The 22,793-nt window shown below is 39.8% G+C and overlaps 1 protein-coding gene across 5 annotated transcripts in view; it reads left to right on the top strand.

The window, feature by feature from the left end:
• MAGI2 (membrane associated guanylate kinase, WW and PDZ domain containing 2) overlaps positions 1–22,793 on the top strand; it is a 1,519,032-nt gene that overhangs the window by 1,415,567 nt on the left and 80,672 nt on the right. For all 5 annotated transcript variants that reach the window (XM_057504444.1, XM_057504445.1, XM_057504443.1 and 2 more), the window contains 2 exons: positions 3,686–3,905; positions 4,330–4,473. In XM_057504444.1, coding sequence (XP_057360427.1) covers positions 3,686–3,905; positions 4,330–4,473 — 364 coding nt within the window. The remainder of the gene's footprint in view (positions 1–3,685; positions 3,906–4,329; positions 4,474–22,793) is intronic.

Below are 22,793 nucleotides of genomic sequence, written 5' to 3'. Positions count from 1 at the left end.
CCTGTGCCACAGCTGTTATTTCCATGGAGTCCTGTTCTATTCTGATTTCCCCCATTTGCTTTCATAGAAAAGTTAATGTCTGTTGTCCTCAAGTGTTTATGGTTTTAATATAGTCTAGGGAAGACAAAAGACTAAGCCCCATAGAGCAAATGCTGCAGAGGTAAGAATTTGACAACCCGTAAGAGGATTAAGTCCTGGGTGCCTCAGTCACAGGCTCCATGTATTTGCTTCCATCGTGTGTTTGGACAAATCGCACCCGCTTTCCCCAGGATTCATTTTAGACTCAGGAGGAGGGCCCTGAGTGCACTGGCGGTCCCCGGACCAGCTTCTGACTCTTCTTGGCTGCTGATTAGTCCCCCACCACAACTCTCTCCTCCTCCTCCCGGAGCCAGACTCTCCTGGACATGCCTCTTGCTTCCTGCCGTGGGTGGGTAATGTAGCCCCCTGGTGTGTTCCAGTCCAGTGGGAAGAGTAATATTTGGGCGAGGCCACCATGCTGTCCCATCTGCTACTAGCTCACCACTTAAGGACTCAGTGGCCCCCAGCACAGAAGCAGCAGCAGTCTTTGGAATATTGTTTGTCGTGACTACAAAATAAATATTCTTCCTTACTAAGCCTGGGATCAACAGACTGACCTGAGCCAAATTCTTATGAATCGCCGACAGGTGTGCCCAGAGAGCTCAGCTGTCTTTGCTTCAGTAATATGGAAAGGCTGGCAAGTGCCCCCTCCAGCTCTAGGGCCTGTCCTGGCACTGGGTTCCTGGCTGAACTCTTTGATTGCCTGTGGGTGGCTCTTTTCCATATGAATGGAGAGATCAAAAACTCCATTTTCCTAGCTGCATTTGAAGATAGTCATGGTATCAGACAGAAACTCTGCTTTTTTCTAGATCTGCTAGAATGCCTCCAAGACAGCTTGTATGCCAAGGGCAGAGTATGAATTTCCTATTAGTTCATTTGTACAAGAAGTGCCCACCTAGATGTCAAATTCAGCCAGTTTCCACGTTAAAGTGGGGTAAAATAAAAATGACGATCTGCTTGCAGATTTTTATTTTACAAGTTAGAATGAGTGAATATTCTATCCTGTCTTATTTACTCTTGAATTGACTTCCTAACACCCTGCACACCTCTGCCTATTTATCTGTTCCCTAACATCCTTTTGGTGTGTGCTCAGGAGGTAAAATCATTTCAATATGTGCATAAGTAAAACACTGTTCAAAGAGAAACATTTGTTAAGAACGATGAAAGAGCTGTTATGTAATATATTCCAGAACTAAATATAAATAATAGAGTTCACCTTCCCCAGCAAGGGCAGCTGATACTTGATGGCATTTTAAATAGCCAGGTCCGTGGACGAGCACTGGAATTGACTTCTTTCACAGACGTTGAACCTTAGATGCTTAAGGCTGTAAGGAATTCTTGAAAGACCCACATGAGGCAAAATCTCACGATAATCCCACCCCCCGGCAGCATTTCTTGGTTCTAGCACTTGTTCATACCACAACATTCTGCTAGAATTCACCATTAGTAATCTGGTTTTATCATCTCCGAAGTCTCTTTAATAAGAGAATTAAGAGCTACCAAGGGTTATACTCACCTTCTTTCATGACTGCAAGAAATTTAAAGAGACTTTTTTTTTTTAATAATCCTGAGTTTTCCTTAAAATGTTTCACAAATTCAAAGCAACATAATTTTTTCCTAGTCAGTATATCAGCAACACTCATAAAAAATTAAGTATATTTTCCTTATTTAAGAATAAGGAAATGTGCAGTTCAAGTGAAATCCTGACACACAGCACTGGTGCAAAATAAAGTTGAGGGCAGGAAAGTAGACTTGGCTGACAGATGTTGCAAGTTTTAACTGTTCCTATTTCAGGCTTTTGTGCAATCTTTGGGGAGACTCTTACATTTCACCCTCTTTTGCTATACCTTGTGACACCTCTGGTTAGAAATGGAGCATTCTTATCTGGTGTGGATATTTCATGCCAGTAGCATAGATAATGAAACTAAGGTAACTATGCCATTAAATGTAACATCTAAACCACCAAGCAAGCTTAAAACAATGTAACATCTAAACCACCAAGCAAGCTTAAAACAATGTAACATCTAAACCACCAAGCAAGCTATTTCTAGAAAGGAACCACCACACACCAACAAATGTCACCGAATGCAGTTCCTTTTGTTTAATTCTTGCACTTGCATAGGTAAGCATCTTATTCAAAGCATGTTTTAAATAATTCTGTTCTCGACATGCACACTCAGTCGGGTGTGTGGGCCACTTGCTACTGTATAAAGCAAAGCCTAAATTATGCAATTCACAAAAGGAATGTGTCACTTCTGCAGGATTAAGTAACAAATGGGACCAACTCAAAGCTTTAAAATAACCTTCCCAACTCCCTGCCAAAAGTCTCAAATAAATCTATCCATTGTCATGCACTTTCACTGTGTCCTCACCAAATATTAAATTACACTTACAGCAATTGTTCAGGTGAGTGGTTTTTAAAAAATATTTAGTACTAATAGGCATCAATGAGACCATAAGCCAGTGAAAACCCATCCAGTCTGAAAAGTAAAATTCTGCTAGTCTTGAACCTGCTTTCCTGACTCATTTGTTTGTCCTTGGTACTAAATATTTTTTCAATTCCTCAAACCCTCCATATTAATTTTAGATAAAATTTATTTTATCTAAAATAATGTAAAATGTTATTATGTAGAATGTATTTTTTTTAATCTTCCAATATCCCTGATTAGTCACTATAGACTGTTGCCATGACAATAGACAATGAACTACAGAACTAAGTAGCCCCTATATTGTGATAATTTTTTGATTTATCTTATTAAAGATGCCATAACAATAGGTATGGAGTATTTTACTCCCCTTTTGGAACTGGCAACCCTCTCAGTTTACAGCAGTTTGGATTCACAGCACAGCAATAAATAACTAGTTCTGGTCTCTGTATTTATTTTATTAGTAATTAAAAATCTAGAAACAAGAAAGAGGCAAATGTTGGACAGGATCATTTTTCTTTCCTTGCATCTTATGACTGGGACAGTATCTGATATGAAACTTATGGCTATAGTCTAGTATTTAAACTCTACATAATATGCTTCTATTCTTAGTAATGACCCAATGACTTTCTAACTTGATTTGTGGCTGATGATTATACCTTACTATCACCCTTGTAACCTCTGTAAGGTAGTCAGAAAGACCCAACAGGTTAAAATCACCTTTAATTATGTATTTTTGGAGTATTCAGGGATCATTTTAATCATGTTTCCATGAAATAATGTGTGGTGCGTATGTGTGTGAGAGAGAGAAAGAGGTTGAGAAAGCTGATTTACTGGTGTTGAGATGGACCGGTATTTTTGGATGTAGAGTTAAGTGTTTCATTCCCTGGATTTGCCATAGTTGTACAGTTTTTACACAGCCAAAGCCAGTGAGCAATATCCCTAAGTCCTTTTCCCCCAAGTTCTGATTGATTGCTTTCTTAAGGAGCCAGGTGAAAAGTATACAATATGGCATTTGTCAAAGATTCAAAAATAATAAACCTTTATTTAGTCTTCTCATAATTCTGAACATGCAGGACGACCACCATGAGGTGTGGCCTGCCGTGTCTAGAGGTCATGGGATCATTCTAATCTCCTTAGGATGCTGAGATAACGAAGCAAATCCATTTCCATTTCTTTAGTTACAGGTCAGAAGTAAAAGCGAGGCAAGATGTGAAACCAGACATCCGGCAGCCTCCGTTCACGGACTACAGGCAGCCGCCGCTGGACTATAGGCAGCCTCCAGCGGGGGACTACCAGCAACCCCCGCCCCTGGACTACAGGCAGCCTCCCCTGCTGGACTACAGGCAGCACTCCCCTGACACCAGGCAGTACCCCCCGTCAGACTACAGGCCGCCCCAGGTACATCAAAGACCCCATTAAATATCACTTTTCTAATCAGCAGACCTGTAATTCACATACACACATGACTCTGAGACATTTATTTGTGGTGCTCATCAGCCCTGACTGCGAAAACTCAAAGGACAGAAAACCCCACTCCCACCTGCATACAATAATGACATGTTTGCCGAGTAAAGGGCTGAACACCAAAGTTAATGAACGCAAAGGAGCTCTTTTAAAGGCCGAGCGCGCTGCTCTCTGATCCACTCGAACCCTTAGAATTCTGTCTTGCATTTTCCTAGACTGTGAAGTCAGATGGCTTCTCCCCACATCGTGTCATTTGGAACACATTAACTATGAGACAGGAGGAAAATAGGGAAGGTAATCACGGAAGCACCTCTGATTTTAAATAACTGTTTATTCCATTATCTCCCCAATCCCAAAGGATTTTGATTATTTCACTGTGGACATGGAGAAAGGAGCCAAAGGATTTGGATTCAGCATTCGTGGAGGAAGGGAATACAAAATGGATTTGTACGTGCTGCGACTGGCAGAGGACGGGCCTGCAATAAGGAACGGAAGGATGAGGGTAAGAACAGGCTCTTTTTATAGGATTGCTTAATTCTGAAAGAAAAGCCGCTGCAGTGTCAGGAGAGGCTGACACATAAAAAGCCAACAGGTTCAATGTGGGTCTGGCCTTCTTTCCATTTCACGACCCAGTTTTCTAAAGGTTTTGCCAAACATTATTTAAAATGTATAATCTCTCTCCCTTTCCTGCTTTAAGCCTTCAAACTGACAAATCTCAATGTAGTGTTTTACCGATGAAGTTTCTCTCAAGACCATACTAAAGAAAATGAACAAAGTAATTTAAGAAATAGCTTAAAATGGAGATGTGGATCCACAATTTTTTCTATGGCTTGATAGTTTTCATTTGAGATTAAATCTCTTGAAATTTGTTTTTTTGTTTTATGCTTCTTTTCCTCCATGTTTATTAATCAAATGGTTCTCTGTTCCTTTGGAAATATTTCTTGTGTGATGACTGGTTTTTGGCTTCGTGTTGGGCAGATAGGCAGTAGGAGAAAGGGGCACGAGGCTTATGGGTACATGTTGCCATTAAAAATGGTAGCAGTGAGAAATTTTCCAATTAGAGTTTAAGTTGAAGGTAGGTTGTTTAATGTAACAGTTACTTTGAGTCATCTGATGGTGAGTAGTTAATTCTTCATCTAAAGGTACAAAACACAACTTGATAACAACATACAGTATTAGTGAACTTTTCTCTCTCTCTGTCTCTCTCTCTTATCAATGGAGATTAGTAAACACATAGTCAAGGTTAGTTATTATTATAAATAAAACCTAGAATTCATTCTTGCCCTGCCCTCTTGCTCATTAAGTTAATATAGAAACGCTGTGGTTCTTGGGCTCTGGAACCTCAGATTCTTGTGCTGAACTTCACTGGCCACTGGCTTCTGGACAACTGAATGACTGTCACTGCAGCCAATGCTCCCATTTCCATGATCCTCATTCCCAAGGCAATGCATTGTCCCCAGTGCAAAAGTAGGAAGAATGTAAACTGTGTTTTTATTTCTACCCACTTCACAATCCTCTGACAGCTGGCAAGTGTCTAAGTTGGGATTTGCACCCAGGTAAGGCTGACTCCTGAGACTGGCAGCTTCTGCCCTGATCCTACACTAGCCTCCTCTTGCCCTGTCTCAACATGGCTTCTTGGCTGCCAACTTCTCTATAAACAGAAGGGCACTTTCTTAACATGCTGCAAAGCCAGCTCACAAGTAGTTAAATAAAACAGTTCATCTTAGGGGTGCAGGTGAAAGCAATGGGGGCAGGAGGCCAGGATGCATGGTCCCACCCCTACCCCCAAGAGACTCAGAGGTCGCCTGTGTGGGTCCCCAACAGTGCCACATTTTTAGACAATCATCCTAATGGCTGCTCCATATATACAGTACTCCCAAGGCATAGAAACCTAAATAGAGGAGTACTCTTTCTTACAGAATCTAAGCCAGAGCAGTGGTCTTCAGTGTGGTCCCTGGTACCGGCATCACCTGGGCCTGTGTTAGAAATGCAAATCCTCCAGCCTTGCTGCAGAATCGGAAACTCTAGGAACGGGCCACCAGGCTGTGTTTGTGTGGCTCACCTCCAGGTGAATCTGACACAGGTCGGAGTTTGAGAACTGCTGAGCCAGAGGGAAGTGACGTGACAGGTGTGACAGGGGGAGGATGTGTGTGACTCAGGCTTTGCTCATCCCCTCCATATCTTGTCTAAGGAGGTTTCCAACCTGTTTCAACAGTTTACCTGAGCTCCTTAACTCCGTGTAAACACAGATTTGAGGTTCTGCTGGCCAGTGCTCAATTTTATGAAAGGCGCTTTTTCTTCTGGCAGGTGATAAAAATGGCCCTCTACCTGGGTTTCAGGAAATGTTATTTTCCCTTCTTTTCAAAGATGATAAAAATAAGCAATATATCATCATTTTCCATGCTGTTTTTAGGAACAACCTACTCTTTCTGTATACAACCTATCTAAAAGGAATAATTATGGCCAGTGTTAAATAATCTACGTTAGTTTATTTTGGACTGCATATATATATGTTTCTAATACTTAATTCCAAAGAAAAAGAGCCACTTGGGAGTCACAGAAGTTTCATGGATCAAATTTTACTGGTTATTTTTATCTCTGATCTTTAAAATAAGGGCTGGCAATTTGGCAGAGATAGTTGGAAGACACTTTTCTGCTTTTTATGGATTATATTTAATACTCAAATGTTTCAGGTCGTTCTCACTGATGGATTCTTATGGCACCTATGGAGAATTTGTCCAGGGTGACAAATTCCATGTGAGGGAAAGAACTACTTCATTATAGAAGTTCCAAGGTGCTCATATTACCACTGTCAGAATTAGATCAATATTTCATATCTACATAACTAAAAATCAACAATTGCTCATGATCATAAGCACATAATTCAAGTCTCATTTTTATGTTTATAATCAAATGTAATCACTTAAGTTAATCTTTTCTACCTTCATTAGTGCTTATCAATAATTGGCAAGGATCCTTTAATTCACATGTGTTTAAATTACTACAGCAAGGACCAGGGTCAATCAATATTTGTGTGACTCACTGGCTTAATTATTTTAAACTAATGCATAAACTGGATAACATACAGGTTACCAACTTGGAAATTTCACAACACAATTAATTAGGGACCCATTTCTCATCTTACAAAGGTCCCCAACCATTGGTGCCCAGATAACATATAGGATCTTCATTATCTGTGCAGATGATGCTTATAAGGCAGCTCTCCACCCCACATATATTATGGCTTGGTTTGTAAAACCAAGAGACTCCTGAGAAACGTAGGTAGACTAGACATTCATGGGCTATCAATAAAAATAAGCTCAAGAAGAGAAGCTAGCACCAGGTTCTTCCGAGCCTTTAAAACACCCAGGCACATTCCTCCCTGTTAATGTGATTCCTTCACATTTAGTCATAATATATTTATTATTCCTCTGTGCCCAAACACACACACACTTCATGATCAATTAAGTTTGGAAAAGACTGCATTTTTTTATTTTTATTTTTCATGTTCAGAACAGAAAGAAAAAGCCAAGTACTGATCTGATAATAACAGGATCTCTTAAATTAAACCAGTGTGGTAAAGTCGTTCAAATCAGAATTACAATGAAAGAGCTAGGTGATTTTGAAAAGTCATTTCATATAACAATTAATGAATTACTGGGCCCTTGGTTTAGGGATGTAAATACTACTACTTCTGAGCACTTAGTTAACACCAGATGTTAACCTCCAAACCTGAGACTTTTCCTGAGTGTTTTATGATAGTCTTGGTTGTAGAACAGTGGTGGCACTTGGCTGTTCAGTAATATAAGACTTCGTTGAAAATACAGAAAAAACCAGGTACAGTAGGTGTCCAAGGAGGTGGTCAGCATGGATGTAGGGATAGCCTTCTCACCCTGGGGATTCTAAGAAAGAGTGGCATAGATACATATGTTTAAAGCATGTCCTTAGGCATCCAAGTGATACTCCAGGCGTCTTTGGGAAATGCCGGTGATCTTCCCACCTCAGGGATTCTGTCATTGGACTGGTGAGACACAGGCAGACATCCCAGCAGGGAGTCCCAAGTGAATGATTTCACTCTAGTCTTTCTGGGCCCTTGCAACACAGAGAAATATCTTTGGCAGATTAGACTGTTTGACTTTGATTAGTAAGTACTCCCATATAACACAGATTTGTTTTTCCTCCTCAGAAAGCATTGCATGTTTACTTAATTTTTAGTTCAAATAAATATTTACATTTGATGAAATAAGAGTCAGATCAGGCAAGTATCCTGATAAGGTACAAGGTCAATAGGTTCCCTCAAAATATGAGAAACTGCCAACAGTAAACCATGAACCAAAAGTAGTGGGGAAATTACTGGTTCCTTCTGAGGGTCAGATTTACAAACCAAAGTCTAGATACAAAGGACAGGATAACAAACTCTTTTTTCAGAAGATCAGTTAGATGCTTATTCAAAAGATAGGTTCTGGGACCCCCATATCAGAAACATATAAGAGTAAATAAATAAATTAATGAATTGAAGGGTTTACTAAAAATATGACTATTTTGAGCCCTTCTAAACCCCCAGTCCTACTCTTAACCTCCAAAACAAGCAAACGTGGTACATTTACTTTATTAAACTTAGAAACATAATTCCCTTTGGTGAACCTGAGTTTATAAAATAGGTAAAATAATATCTCTCTTACAGAGTTGTGGAGAGAGTTTTGGAAATATATCAGGAGGTAATAATGATTTTTTTATTAAGACAAAAAAGAACACTATTAGTTTGTGTGAGGGACTTAGATATTAAGACAGGTCATGGAATTGAATTTGAGCAGAACAGTGAAATTAGAATAAATATCAAGAAAACCATGTGGATAATAATCACATGAAATATTTTATCAAAAAAAATAGAGAGTAGCAAGTCTTCACTTTAATTACTGGGTAGGTTTTCAATACCAGTCAATACTGTTGTATTAAATGTTAGACAACAAAATATGTACCATCTATAAAGGCAGAAAATAAGGGGAATAAGAAATAGAAACCTAATCAGGCCTCGTTGCTTTTTTTTAGTCATTCAAGAAGGCTAAAGTCATAAGAGAAACACAAATGACAGTCAGATTTTAAGGAAAATTATAAGAAATTACTAGAAAACATTAATGGATGGATCTGTTTTAAAAAGAAGACTGTTTTTAAGTTTGTAGAAACATCTAATAAAGTTTAAAGGGATACAGCTTCATAACTGATGATTAAATCTGTGGTACAAAGTTCTTAGGGATACAATCTACTTAAAAACTGAAAAAAAAATTAGGAAACACAGGCAAAGAATAATGGACATACAGAATAATTTATTGGTGAGATTTAGTGACAGAGGGAATCTAAGAAATCAAGAGGTGTTCAGAGGAGTGGATACTACAGTAGGCTACCAGTAATTAAGTTTTGGGGCAGTCAAAGTTTGTAAGTGGATTTTCAAAGGTTGTAAGTCAAAGGTTGCAAGAGGGTTTGGGGTTCAGTGCCCCTAACCCTCAGTTTATTCAAGAGACAATTGTAGTTCTAAGTGCTTAATTAAAAATCTGAGTCAAGTTAAAAGAGAATTTGAAAAGAGATCAAGTTTGCTCTTGAAAAAAGGTCATTTTCCAGTTTTCATAAAAATGTAATATATTTCCCAATTTCCATAAAATATATTTTCTATTTTAAAAAACATTATTTTTTTTTTTTACTGCATCACTTAAACAGCTGTGTAAAGTTGTGTTTGCCTATTAGCATCACATATACTTATTTATGAAATGGCTTGCCCTCTTGAAACTCCTGTGACACAGAAGTCTGCCTGCAGTGGGCCTTAGAGTGACCTAAAACATTTTGTTAGACTGAACAATGTGCAAAAAAGATATTAGTCACTCGTTTTTTTTTTAATGGAAAGTAGAATTCCCTGATAGCAGCTTTTTTTTCTTAATCACCTCTCCTTCTGTGGTCCAGACATGACTAGCCTATGACTGCAAAATAGAAGTACTCTATTATACATATTGTTTTTATTAAACATAAAACCATTTAGAAGAATATTTATAACATATGTAGTAGGTATAAACACTAGCAATGACTTAAGCACCCACACACTCATAGACCAGCTTAAAAAGAGAACATAACCCATCTCCCATGACTCTGTCTCCCTGGCACTCTCCATAAATAATTACTTATCCTTCCTTCTAGTATTACTACATGTGCTTATCTCTCAACCATATCATTTAGTTTTGCACACTTTGTGAGCTCATATGAATGAATCATACTGTACATGTCCTCCTTGGTGGTTTACTTTTTATAACTTATAGCCATAAGACTCATCCAGGTTATTGCATGATGCCATAGGTATTTGTTTTCACTGCTGTGCATTATACCATTGTATGAATATGCCACATTCTATAATAATTATCCATGGAGATTTGAGATTTTCCATGTCAATGAACATTTGCGTGTTTCCAGTTTTTTGTAACAAATAAACCCTTGTACATATTTCCTGCTGCACATATGCAAGGATTTCTCTAGACTAGACTATATACCTGGGTGGGCACATATTTAACTTAACCTAAATAACCCAAAAATATTTTCCTATGTGGTTATACAACTTTCTACCATATCAGCAATGTACAAGATTTCCCCTTACTGTATATCCTCATCAGATTTGAATTTCAGGCTTCTAAATTCTCATTCTGGTAGGTGAAAAATAACATATATCAGTTAGGTTTGAATTTGCATTTCATGATTACAAATGATATTCATCACCTTTTCCTATGTTTTATTGAGCTTTTGTGTTCCCTCTTAAATAAAAATGGCTATTCATTCTCTTTTCCCCATTTTCTGTTGAATTGTTCCTTCTTTCCATATTGATTTTAGAAGTGTTGATATGTTCTTGTTGATAGTTTTTCATCCATTGATGTGTTATAAACACCTTACCCAAGTTTATGGCTTGCAGTTTCACTTTCTTTATGATGCCCTTTGATAAACAGAAGGTCTTAATTTTAGTGTAATTGACGTAACCTTTTCCTTTATAGTTACCATCTCCTTCATTGTCCTGAAAATTCATGCCCTAACTCATATTCCTAAGGATCATCTCTGCCTACTTTCAGAAGTTTTATGGTTTTGCTTTTCATATCTAAGTCTTTCATCACTTAGAATTGATTTCTCTGTGTACTATAAGGAAGAAATACAATTTCAATTTTTCCGTGTGGATAACCACCTGTCACAGCATCATTTATTGAATGTTCCCTCACTCCCCCCGAATGACAGCTCTATAATAAATACAATTTCTATATATGCTGTTTTGTTTATATGAACTTAGACCATCCTGCTGATCTAGTTGTCTTTACCTACATCAGTGCTATACTTACCCACTTCTAATAAGTCTTGAGTTTGGATGGAGAAACTGTCCATCCCTTCAGCCCCAGACACACATCGTAATTCTTCATGAAAGTTTAGATGTTCAGGCCTTTGCCCTTCCATATACATTTTTAGAATTTGCTTGTCCTATTAGGCTTTTTAATGGAATTGTTTGGAATCTATAAATATATGTGGGAAGACATGCATCTTTATAATATTGAGTGTTTCTACCTAAGATCATGATATAATCCATTGTTTAGGTTTTTCTTAAACTACTCAAAGTTTTATTTTTTTCCATAACATACCTGCAAATATTTTGCTAGATTGACTAGGCACCTTTTATGTTTTTCCTTTTTTTTTTTCGCTCTTATATAGAAAATAAACTGTTTGTTACCAGTGGAAAAAGAGAATTGATTTTTGTATATTGATCAATCATACCATGCAAAATTACTAGTGTTTTATTAATTTAAATAATTTATCTGTAGCTATTTCTGGATTTTCTGTATACATAATCACATTTTCTGCAAATAATGAGACTATCTTCCTTTTAAGTCCTTTTATCTGTGTTTCTTATTTTATTGTATTTACTTAGCTTCCAGTATGATGCCAAATAAGAAGTGGTCAAAGCAAGTACTCTTTTTTTATTTCTAATCTTAAAGAGAATGTTTTTCATATTAACAATAATGTTTAATGGGTTTACATAGATAACCTTTATCAGATTAAGAATGTTCCCTTCTATTACTAGTTTGCCCGAGTTTATTACTGTTGAATACCCATTGAATTTTCTACACTATTTCTGCATCCGTAGGAAGTATATGATCTTTTTTTCTTTCATGTGCTGATTAATATGATTAGTCATATTAATCGGTTTTTATGTTATATCATTCTTGATTTCCTCAGATAAGCCCTACTTATTCATGATGATCTTTTTTTATGCATTGCTTAATTCAGCTTCCAATATTTCCTTTAGGATACTGGTATCTATCTTCTTGAGTAAGATTGGCCTGTAATTTTCTTCTCTTGCAGTGGTGTTGGGTGATTTCGATATTAACATTACATTAGCCTTATAATATGAGAAAGAATAATCCTTTTTGTTGTTGTTTTTTGTAAATTGAGAATTGCTCTTGAATATTTGATGTAACATATCTGCAAATCCATCCAGACCTAGTATGTTTTCTTTGCATGAAAATTTTAAACCACTAATTATATTTCTATGATAATTAGGCTATTCTTCAGGTTTTCTATTTCTTCTTAAGTCAATTATGATAAATTTCTTTTTTTCTAGTGACTTTTCAGTTCATGTTAGTTTTCAAAATGTTTATATTATCTTACTGTATTTTTAACATCTGAAGCATTTGTATTTATTTGTACTAATTATACTAATATTTTCATTTAATTATATTATTTTACACTGTTCCTTTTCCATTAGTCCAGCTTTTCTTTCTTGATCTTTTTATTCTTTTTACCCTCTTTTGAATAGTTTTTGGGGTTCCAGTTCATGCAGGTATCTCCTAGTAGACTCCTCATTGGCAGCCCCTAAGCTGTATTTTCTATTATGCCACTTCTCAATTATCTAAGTATTATTTGTGTATTCTTTGTTTTTCTTTATTAGTCATGCCAGATTTTCATCCATTTTTTTATTCTTTAAATGAACCAGCTTACATATTTATTCTCTTGCCTATTCATTTCTCTTTCTATATTTAATATTTTTCTCTCTTAATTTTCTTTGAGTTTAGTGTATTGAACTTTTCTTTCTCAAGTTGGATGCTTGTATCAATAATTCTCAGGTTTTCTTCATTTCTATTAATAATGTACGAATGGCTGCAGTTTTAATATGTAACATGTTTTTAAGTTCTAAATATATTCTAATTTTCACTGTGATTTCTTCTTTGACTCGTGGATTATTTAGAAGGTGCCCTTGTTTTCATTTCTATATGTCTGGGGGTTTTCCAGCTAGTTATCTATTCTTGATTTCTAGTATAATTCCATTGTCACCAGAGAATATATTCTATATGACTTCAGTCTTTCAAATTTGTTGTGGCTTGCTCTTTGGCCTTAAATGTGTTCAATTTTTATATATAATTCATGTGTGCTTGAAAAGACTGGATATGCTGTAATTTTTGGATGAGTGTTTTATAGATGTGGTCATTGGTCAAAGCTTGAGTATTGTCTTATTCAAGTATTCTATATTCTTACTAATTTTTATCTATTGAATCTATTAAATACTGAGGAAGGTAATTTAAGAAATTTTTGTTAATGATTTTGTACATTTTTTTTAATCTGTCAGTTTTTACTTAGTTTTAAGATCACCTTATTTATCTAGTCAGATTTTATTATATTTTCCAGGTGAATGGAATCTTCCCTCATTATGCAGTAACCTACTATGTCTCTGTCAGTGCTTTTTACTTTCAAGTCTGTTTTGTCTGCTAATAAGTACACTAGTTTGCTTTGTCCTGAATCTCTCTTTTAGCTTTTGCTTTCAGCCTTCCCGTATCCTCATTCTTTATGAGTTTTTCTGACCTATGTAGCTGGATTTGTATTTTTTAACAATCTGGTTTAACTAGGTCCTCTTAGTTTACATTAATTTTGATTACTAATATTTTCATTTAATTCTATTATTTTATTCTGTCCCTTTTCCATTAGTCCAGCTTTTCTTTCTTGATCTTTTTATTCTTTTTCCCCTCTTTTGAATAGTCTTTGGGGTTCCAGTTCGTGCAGGTATCTCCTATTAGACTCCTCATTTGCAGCCCCTAAGCTGTATTTTTTAGCCCAGATGTCCAGTCATCAAAATGGAAACAAGTTTCCCAAGAATCAGGTGGTACTTTTTTGGTAAAACTCCCTTTAGCACTTGTGTACCTTCTTCAGATCCTGCATTCACTTTGTGGTGCCAGAGGTTCTTTACCATCCTGCCCATTTAGCAGGGGTGATGTCCTTCAGGTCCCATCTAATCCGCCACATTGCTAGATACAGAAATTTAAGTCACATTTACCTTTAATGACCAAATATGGTTGCTGAAACTACTTTCAGTCTAAGAGCTGGCAGCAGGCCCCTCCCTCAAAGTGTCTCCATGTAGGAGCCCCAGAGGGCTGTCCCCTGTGCCCACTGCAGCTGTTCCATAGTAACACATCTCTTTCCTTCCTCTCCAACTCCAGTCCCGCGTGTGTGGGTCCCCGGCCCACAAGGCCATCCCACAGCCCTTGGCTGTGCTACAACCCTGCCTGAGCTCCAGAGCTCGGGGCTGGCTGGAAGGTGCCAGGGCCCCCAGCCTCAGGATGCGCACACTCCTGGGCCCCAGGCAGAGGGGCAAGTGGTCCCCTTCTCTCCCTCTGCACCCTTGGACAACTCAGCACTGTGGAAGCTCAGCTTGGGCCCACAGTCTCACTGGGAGTGCGGATGGTCAAAAATCCACGCGCCTCAAGGGGCCGGGCACATAACATAAATGCGTGAAGAACAGGCAGCCCATGCCCCTCAGAGGAGCAGCCACTAGCCCCGGCCCACTGTTGATCAGTGGCAATGCTGGCTTTCTCCTTCTAAGCCCTTGGTTTTTTTCAGAGAAAGCAAAGATCTGTGTTTTTAAGAATTAACCAGACTTGAAAAAATACTCTTGTTTTAATTTTAAAAATCTGAATGGGCCAAACAAAACAAGTCCAGAGGCCGCATGAAGTTCCCAGGTACCCCATTTTTGTCATCTGCTGTGAACAGATACCGGAGCCTGAGGATGTGGGGCGGCTGTGCGCAGGGAACCGTGGGGCACTCTCTACACCAGCAGGGTCTGGGGCCCAGGGCGGCCAGTCAAAACTGCCCTTGGAGGCCCTCATGCACTGCGGGAGGAGACCAGGGGGAATGTTTGGGGTGCCTCAGAAAGGGGCATGCTGAGAAAACCCATGTAAACTCTGGCCCCATGCCTCATCTTTGTATTTGAAATTTTTAAGGTGGTTTTCACTCCCAGGACACTTTTATTGTTGGCCCAGATTTCCTTTGTGCTTGTCGTCTCCTGCCAGATGGAGAAGGAGTCCGCCCTGGGAGGAGACACATGTAGCAGTGTGCGGACCTCTGGTAACCACTGCAAAGAATCTGCATGCTCGTCTGGGCCATGAATGTGCCGCCTGCCTGGCTGGAGGCTCTGAATTTAGGGAGGAGCCCTCTTCACATCCTGCTCGTCTCCTGCCATGGAGCTTGAAGGGCATGACAGACTGTCTTAAATCAATGTGCCCCTGGGTGGAGAGAGACAAAGCAGTGAGGCTGTCTCCCTTAGCAACAGGAGACTCTCACAGGAATTTCCCAATTGGATAAAGTTGGGTAAAAATAGTGACATTCACCCATCAGTGGCTCTATCTGAGTTTGAAGCCTCTGGCCATTGGCACACATTGAAAAACTATATTCAGTACATTTGTTTTCAATATTCAGTACATTTGTTTTCAATCGGCTAAGCTACTTTCTTTGTCTCATTCTTCCTTACCCTGAAGCTTCTTAGCGGGAAGTTCTTACCTATCTTAGTAACTTGCTAGTCCACACTTATCCTGGTCCCTTTCCTTTTCTCTAGTCTATTCCTCATAAAAAATCTGGGGTAATAAAAAGAGCAGGAGCTTGTTAGACCTGATATTCAAATACCAGCTTAACTTGCTGTCTGTCTGGCTCTGACCTTGGACAGGTCGTCCCGTCAAGGGCATGCAGCTGCTCCACGGCCTCACATACCAGCCTCCTCTGGGCAGTTTGCTGGGTGAGAAGTGAGAAAGTGTCCTCCTAGCCAGCAGGACCAGTTTAGTCAAACCAGCAACTCAAAGAATGATAGCATGTCCTCATAGTTATTTAACCAAGAGCCCATTTTTCTCCTGTGTACAATGGGAAAAATGCATTCCAGGAAGGGGAAAGGACCTACTTGAGTATTCCTGAGTTTTCTTCCTACTCTTCCTCTCCTTTCCCCACCCTCCCATGCCCACTTCTATTAAAATACTCAAAACTCTAAGCCCAGAGATGCACAGTGCATTTTTTTAAGTAAGTGTGTATGTCAAGAGGTTATGAAGCTTTGTAATACAGATCAATTTGTATTTGCCTCCACCCAGTCTGTTAGATAAGGTGGGGTCCTTTTCAAAACACAAAGCTGATCTGCCCATTGCTTCAAACCCCTCAGCAACACCCTGTTTCTTTCAGGGTTAAGATCCGACCTTGTAACAAGGCTGTCGAGGCCCTGCATGTGTGGCCCTGCCTCCCTCCCCAGCTCACCACCCAGACCCCATGCTTTCTGTATCTAGGCAACCAGACCCTTCGTCCCAGCTAGTCCCGCACACAGCCTCCTGCCCACCAGGCTTCTGTACATGCGGCTCCCTCTCCCTGCAGTGCTCTTCCCTCCCCTCATCACCTGGTTAACTCCTCATCCTTCTCATCCCAGATCAAACACCCATCCTCAGAGAAGGCTTCTCTTCACGCTCCAATCAGGTCACATCCACCTGTCTTTGGCTCTCACATCTCCTTTGTAGTGTTTGTCATGATGCTAATTTTACACTGATGTGTGTGATTTCATTATAAACCCTGTGATAGCGAGAACCCCATTGCTCTGTGCTCCCCACTCTACACCAGTGTCCAGCGCTGTGCCTGGCCCATGGTGGACACTCAATAAATACAGTTCAATGAATATGTGAACAAAGCCTTCAAAGTGCAGGGCACTGTGGGTGTGTTTTCCAACTCTGGAAGCTGTCTAGCTCTACCCACTAAGTACATGGGCACAAAAGCCCCTGATAAACTAGGACATGGGCTTCCATAGGAAGGGAATATATGACTATGCGGCAATCTCAGTCTAACTCACAGTCAGCTTTTTATGGCCTAGTGCCTATGAAAGCCTAAGAACACCATCCTTTTTGGAGTTCATTTAATTGTTACAAATTTTGTAGTATCATGGAGGCAGTCCATGAAAATCCTTATTGTGCCTAACATTTTTGAAACGCCTTTAATCTTAAACAGTGTGGCATTTTACATCTTGGTTTCCTCATATATAAACTCCCTGTCACCAAATGCGAATGACAAGATAAAAATGGGAATAAAGTAAAATAAGGTCAAGTGGGAAATAATGAAGAAATTCAAAAACATGAGGTATGCAAAACATGACAGGAGAAAGCGTTTCACGACAGGTACACTGGAGCTGTTAGAAAGGGTACAGAGCAGAGCGTCAGCCAAGTGATGGAGAAACCGGAGCTTAGCAGAACATTCAGCTCTGCAGAGCTAAGCTCCACCGGGCCAGTGCAGATAAATGAGCTAAGGAAGGTGGTGAAATCAAAAGCATGAGAGAAGAGTATAACAACTGCTTTAGAGAGGCACGAAGTAGTCCAGCCTGGAGAAACAAAACAGTTTTCCTGGCGTGAGCAGGTCTCCCCAGCACCCGGTGCTGCAAAAGATCATCCACCCAGCGTTGCCTCGGCTCTAGCCGCTGACCGTCAACACGGAAAGCTCGTCTCTGCAAAGGCGTGTGCCGTCATGTGTCATCGCAGCCGGTGTCACTCAGCCTCCAGCCGCCTCACAGCTGTCCCTGCCCCTCACCCTTCAGACCGGTGCAAATGTGAGGGTTTTCTTCTATTAGCTTCTGCTCCGTGCCTTTTATGAAGGAAAAGAAAGACCTCTCACCAAGATCAAATCCATCATCTTTCTCTTTTTGGAGAATGACCTACAGACACTGTGTCCGATGAGTTACGCGAGTCCCTTTCAGCAATGAGGGAGCGCGTTGTCCCGATTAGAGAAGGCTCGAGGGGCAGGGCGCTGGCCGGCGGGGGGCTCCGGTGTCAGTCACCCAGGGCTCATCATCCCGGGCGGCACAGCGCCAGCTCTTGGCCCCGTGTCTTCTGTCGGATGCCCATCGTTGAACCATTTCTAAAGCAGCTTCCCACGAGGCTTAAAGGTTTGGTAAAGAATCAAAGGATGAGGGTCAGGATTGTATCCTGGTAGGGAAAGACAGAGAGGAAATTGAATAAATTAGAAGTGAGGAGAATCTTTGCATTTTAATTATCCATGCTTTTTTTTTTTTTTTTTTGCCTATGGAAAAGAATGAGAAAGTTTACAAGCCACTGTTGTGATCTGAAAAACACCTTTGACTTGCCTTTGAAAGGAGCACTTGTAAGTATAGTTTCCTCTTTTATGTTAAGTCATCATTTCTCTTCATTTTTACAAAATGTCTTCCCGGTGTTGATGCAAATGCACCGCCTGCTGAGCTCCTGTGTCATCCATCCTTGAGTCCTCTGAAGGGTGGGCGAGGAGTGGCCCGCTGGCTCAGGCTTCCCCCCTCATCTCTGCTTTAATCAGAATGGGCATGAAGCCATTCTGATCCTGTCTCACGCGTGGTTCGGTGTGCACTGCAGAATGATTCAGATGTCGAGAGCTGGGTGCGTGATCCGTCACACGGGATCCCCAGGCCGCTCCTGTCTCCCATTGCGGAGCCCCGGGAGTGCCGCCTCGGGCAAGGCCCCATCCGCTGCAGACCAGGGCTGCTCCCTTCCCTGCCGCTGCTTCCTTCTGGGCCCAGCCCTCTTGAACGAAGAAACGGCCTCTGCTCCTTCCTCCTTCTCCAGGATGAGAAGGTCCCTACTAAGTGTATGACTCCTGGGTGGTCCAGCTTGACGAGATACTTGTTTTTCAGTTAGGACTTCTTCCCTTTATTGGGATTCATCACCTCTTCTTGTATAAAACAGCACAATCCCCAAGGCAGGCTTGTCTCATTTGGTCAGCTTTGGGACTAACATCTTTCTTAAATGTCTAACCTGAACTTCCAGCTTCCTATTGGATATCCAGACACTCATTTTTTTCCATTTCAAACCAGCTGCCAATTCTTGACATTATGCCATCTCAGTGTTTCATGTCTTTGTGTAATTATCTGCCAAAAGAATGAATATACCATGAGTTTTCAGGACACGTCAGCAATATTCGTCTTCCTCTAGGAAGGAAAGGACTCTTCAACCTAGTGGCATTTATTTGCTTTGTATGAGACCTTGAGAGAAGAATGGCTGAACCCAGAAAGAGAAGTGAAGGTTAAATATAAGAAAGCAAAGAGAAGGATTAATGAATATTGCATATTGGGTTATTTTCAAATTTTGCCCTCCCAGCTCCAGAGGGATAGGGTAAGGAAAACGAGGAGGTTTTATCCTGTTACTTTATCCTTCAAATACCTAATATTAAAGGGTGAGCAAACTGCTGAGTCAGTTTTTACAATTAGCTACTTAACCTGGGGACATGCTTGGTCCTAAGCAGGGGCTTGCCTGAAGGAAGCCAGTGCACATTGCTTCGGTCTGTGTCTTCCTGGAAATGGACACATACACTTAGGAAACTTGAGTCAAATCCCAAGCCATGCATTGGCTTCTTTCATTACATTGCAACCACAATACAGACCCTCATCTTTGTCATCCTGAACTATTCCAGTAGCCAAAGGGATCCCATCTGTCTCTAATTACTCCCATTCATGTTTCATACTCCCACCAAAATGATATTCCTAAACCACAGGTGTAATCAGATAAACCTCTTGTCTTCTCAGAAGTTTTCAGCAACCTGCCTTTGCTTGCAGGAGAAAATCTAAATACGTTCAGGGTTTGGTTTTTGTTTTTTAAGAAAGGCATTCTACAGACGGAGAAAGTCAAGTGCCAAATGATTTCCCTCATTTGTGGGGTATAACAACAAAGCAAAACTGAAGGAACAAAATAGCAGCAGACTCACAGAACCCAAGAAGGGACTAGTGGTTACCAAAGGGGAGGGTTGTGAGAGAGCAGGTCGGGAGGAAGGGAAATGGGGATTGAGGCGTATTATATTTAGTACACATGGTGTGGGGGATCACGGGGAAGACAGTGGAGCACAGAGAAGGCAAACAGTGAATCTGTGGCATCTTACTACACTGATGGACAGTGACTGCAATGGGGTATCTGTGGGGACTTGATAATAGGAGTAAATGTAGTAACCACATTGTTTTTTCATGTGAAATCTTCATAAGAGTGATTATCAATAATACCTTAATAAAAAAATAAAAAAATAAAGGCATTCTACAGTCTGGCCCAACGCAGTTTTCTGTCTTTCTAGGCTACTCTGTTACCCCAATTCACCCTCCAACCATTGTTGCCTCCAGGCCACACACTGCCATTTCACTCTTTCATGTCTTTCCCCAACATTTCTTCCCAACTGGAATTTCCTCTCTGTTCCTTTCCATCCTTCAGACCCTACTTGTCTTTCTTAAGAACCAGTTCTGATGACCCCAGTAGCCTTTGCTGACTCTCCCCTCTCACCTCCCACCCACATTCAGACAAAGTGCAGGTGCTCCCGTAGCACACTTAGGACTCTATTTTGATTATGAAATATGGTAAAGTAGAAAAGAGATTATAGGATATGTATGTGTAGTGTATAATAAAATGACCACCAGCACAGCCTCTCCCCCACTCAAGACCTGGAACGACACGGTGTACTGGAAGCCTTCTCCTGCTCCTCTCCCCACATCCTGGCTGCCAGAGGCAACTCCTCTCTTGAAGGCGGTGTTTGTCATTCCTTTGCTTTTCTTTACACTTTACCTTGTATGGATATATCCTTCAACAGGTATTGTTTAGTTTCACATGTTTTTGAACTATGTAGATGTAGAATTATGTTTTTCTATTTTCTTGATTTTTTTAAGCTGAACATTGAAAGTCACCATGATAATATGTTTTACCATAGTTTATTCATACTCACTACTGCATAGTTTCCTATTCTATAAATATGAATTCATTCTTCTTTTTCTACTGATAGGCATTAAGGTGGCTTCCAATTTCTTACTGTTAGAAACATCAGTATCATGGATATTCTTGTCAAGGTCTCCTGGTACACATGTGCAAGATGTTCTCTTGGGAAAAATTCCTGAATCTATTCCTACGAGTACATTTGCTAGGCCCTGAGGTCTGAGCAACTTCAAATTGACTAAATGATGCCTGTAATGTTTCCAAAATGTTTGTGACAATTATATGTGTACTCCTACATGCAGTATAGGAGTCCCTGCTGCTCTATATCCTTGTCAACAGTTGATATAAAGTTGATATTAAATTTGTTAGTATAGTGAATGTGAGATGCTAAGTCATTATGGTTTTAATTTTCTCCTTGATCATTAATGAGCATGTTTTTCTATATCTGAGTTACTCATTTTCCTCTTCTGTGATACTTAAGTTGATGTCTCTTGCCCACATTTCTATTGTTATTGCTTCTTTTTCTTATTGATTTTTATACATGATGGTTATTGTATTTTTGTCATTTATATGTACTGCAAACATCTCTTCCCAGTTTGGGACAGATCTTTTTCCTTTATAGACTCTTTTGATGAAATCAAATTCTTAATTTTTGTATAATCCCATATATCAATATGGTATATTGTTTGTATTTTCATGCTTTAAGAAATTCTTTCCTATCTTCAAGTCATATTTTTCTCTCAAAATGTTAGTGTTGGGCCCTTCACATTTAAATTTACCATCTATCAGGAATTAGTTTTTGTATATGGTATAAGGTGGAGATCCATCCTAAAAAATATTTAGCCACAGCATTTGGTTCATTGTAATTTATAGTAAAATTTAACATGTTCCGTTTTAAATACCTTGGTATGTGATACTGTGTCATGACCATCTCTGTATGCTGCACACACTTAGCAGAACACTTTGCACCTAGTGGGTACTCAGAATATTGTGCCTATTGGACACCTCCTAATGCTCTGTCTTTACACTGTGCTTCTGACACTAAGAAGATAGCACTGTAGAAGGAGCATAATGGCTTCTTTCACCATCTTGCAGGTCACCTCCTCTCCCTCATGCTATCCTTTGCAGATGTTCTCATAATCTGCTCCCCAGCCCCATTCTTCATAAATAGCCAGGAAACAAGACTCCTAGATACCAGGGAACATTGGAAATAGCTGTTTGGCCCACAGTAGTCCAATAGTACGACTCCCAGGAGTATTGTTGGAAGCCAGGGACAGGTCTCAGTGTAACTGATGCCAGCTTGTGTTGAGATAATCCAGCATGGCTCAGACATCACAAATCATGGAGAAGAGTGTCTATTGTGTTTCTGGATGCCAGTTCTCTTTACCTCAGACTGCCAGTAAAATGAAAATTCCAATGGATTCACTTTGCTTGTCAACCACAAGAGTGAGTTAAGATGGCACTAAATGCAAGTATAAAGCTCTTTTCTGAATCATGCAAGCATGAAAGGGAAATATTTCAATGCACAGTCTAGATATGCTCATGTGTGCTTTTTCTTTGCTTCCAGTTCTGAGCAATTGAGCATGTATTTATCCAGTATTTGCCAAAATAAACATTTCTAGAATATGCAGCGAAACACTGTGAGGCACTATGGGTGGCAGAGAGCATGAGGGAAAGAGCCAGGATTTAGGCCAATCCCGACCTAGTCACCTACTAGCCGGGTAGCCTCAGCTTCCTCATCATGAAATGGGCATCAAAACCTACCTACCTACCTTGCAGAGGTTTTTTAATAATTAAATAAGAT

The sequence above is a fragment of the Manis pentadactyla genome, chromosome 7 (genome assembly GCF_030020395.1).
Source record: "Manis pentadactyla isolate mManPen7 chromosome 7, mManPen7.hap1, whole genome shotgun sequence".
NCBI classification, from domain to species: Eukaryota; Metazoa; Chordata; class Mammalia; order Pholidota; family Manidae; genus Manis; species Manis pentadactyla.
This window is presented reverse-complemented; position numbering and strand designations above follow the sequence as displayed.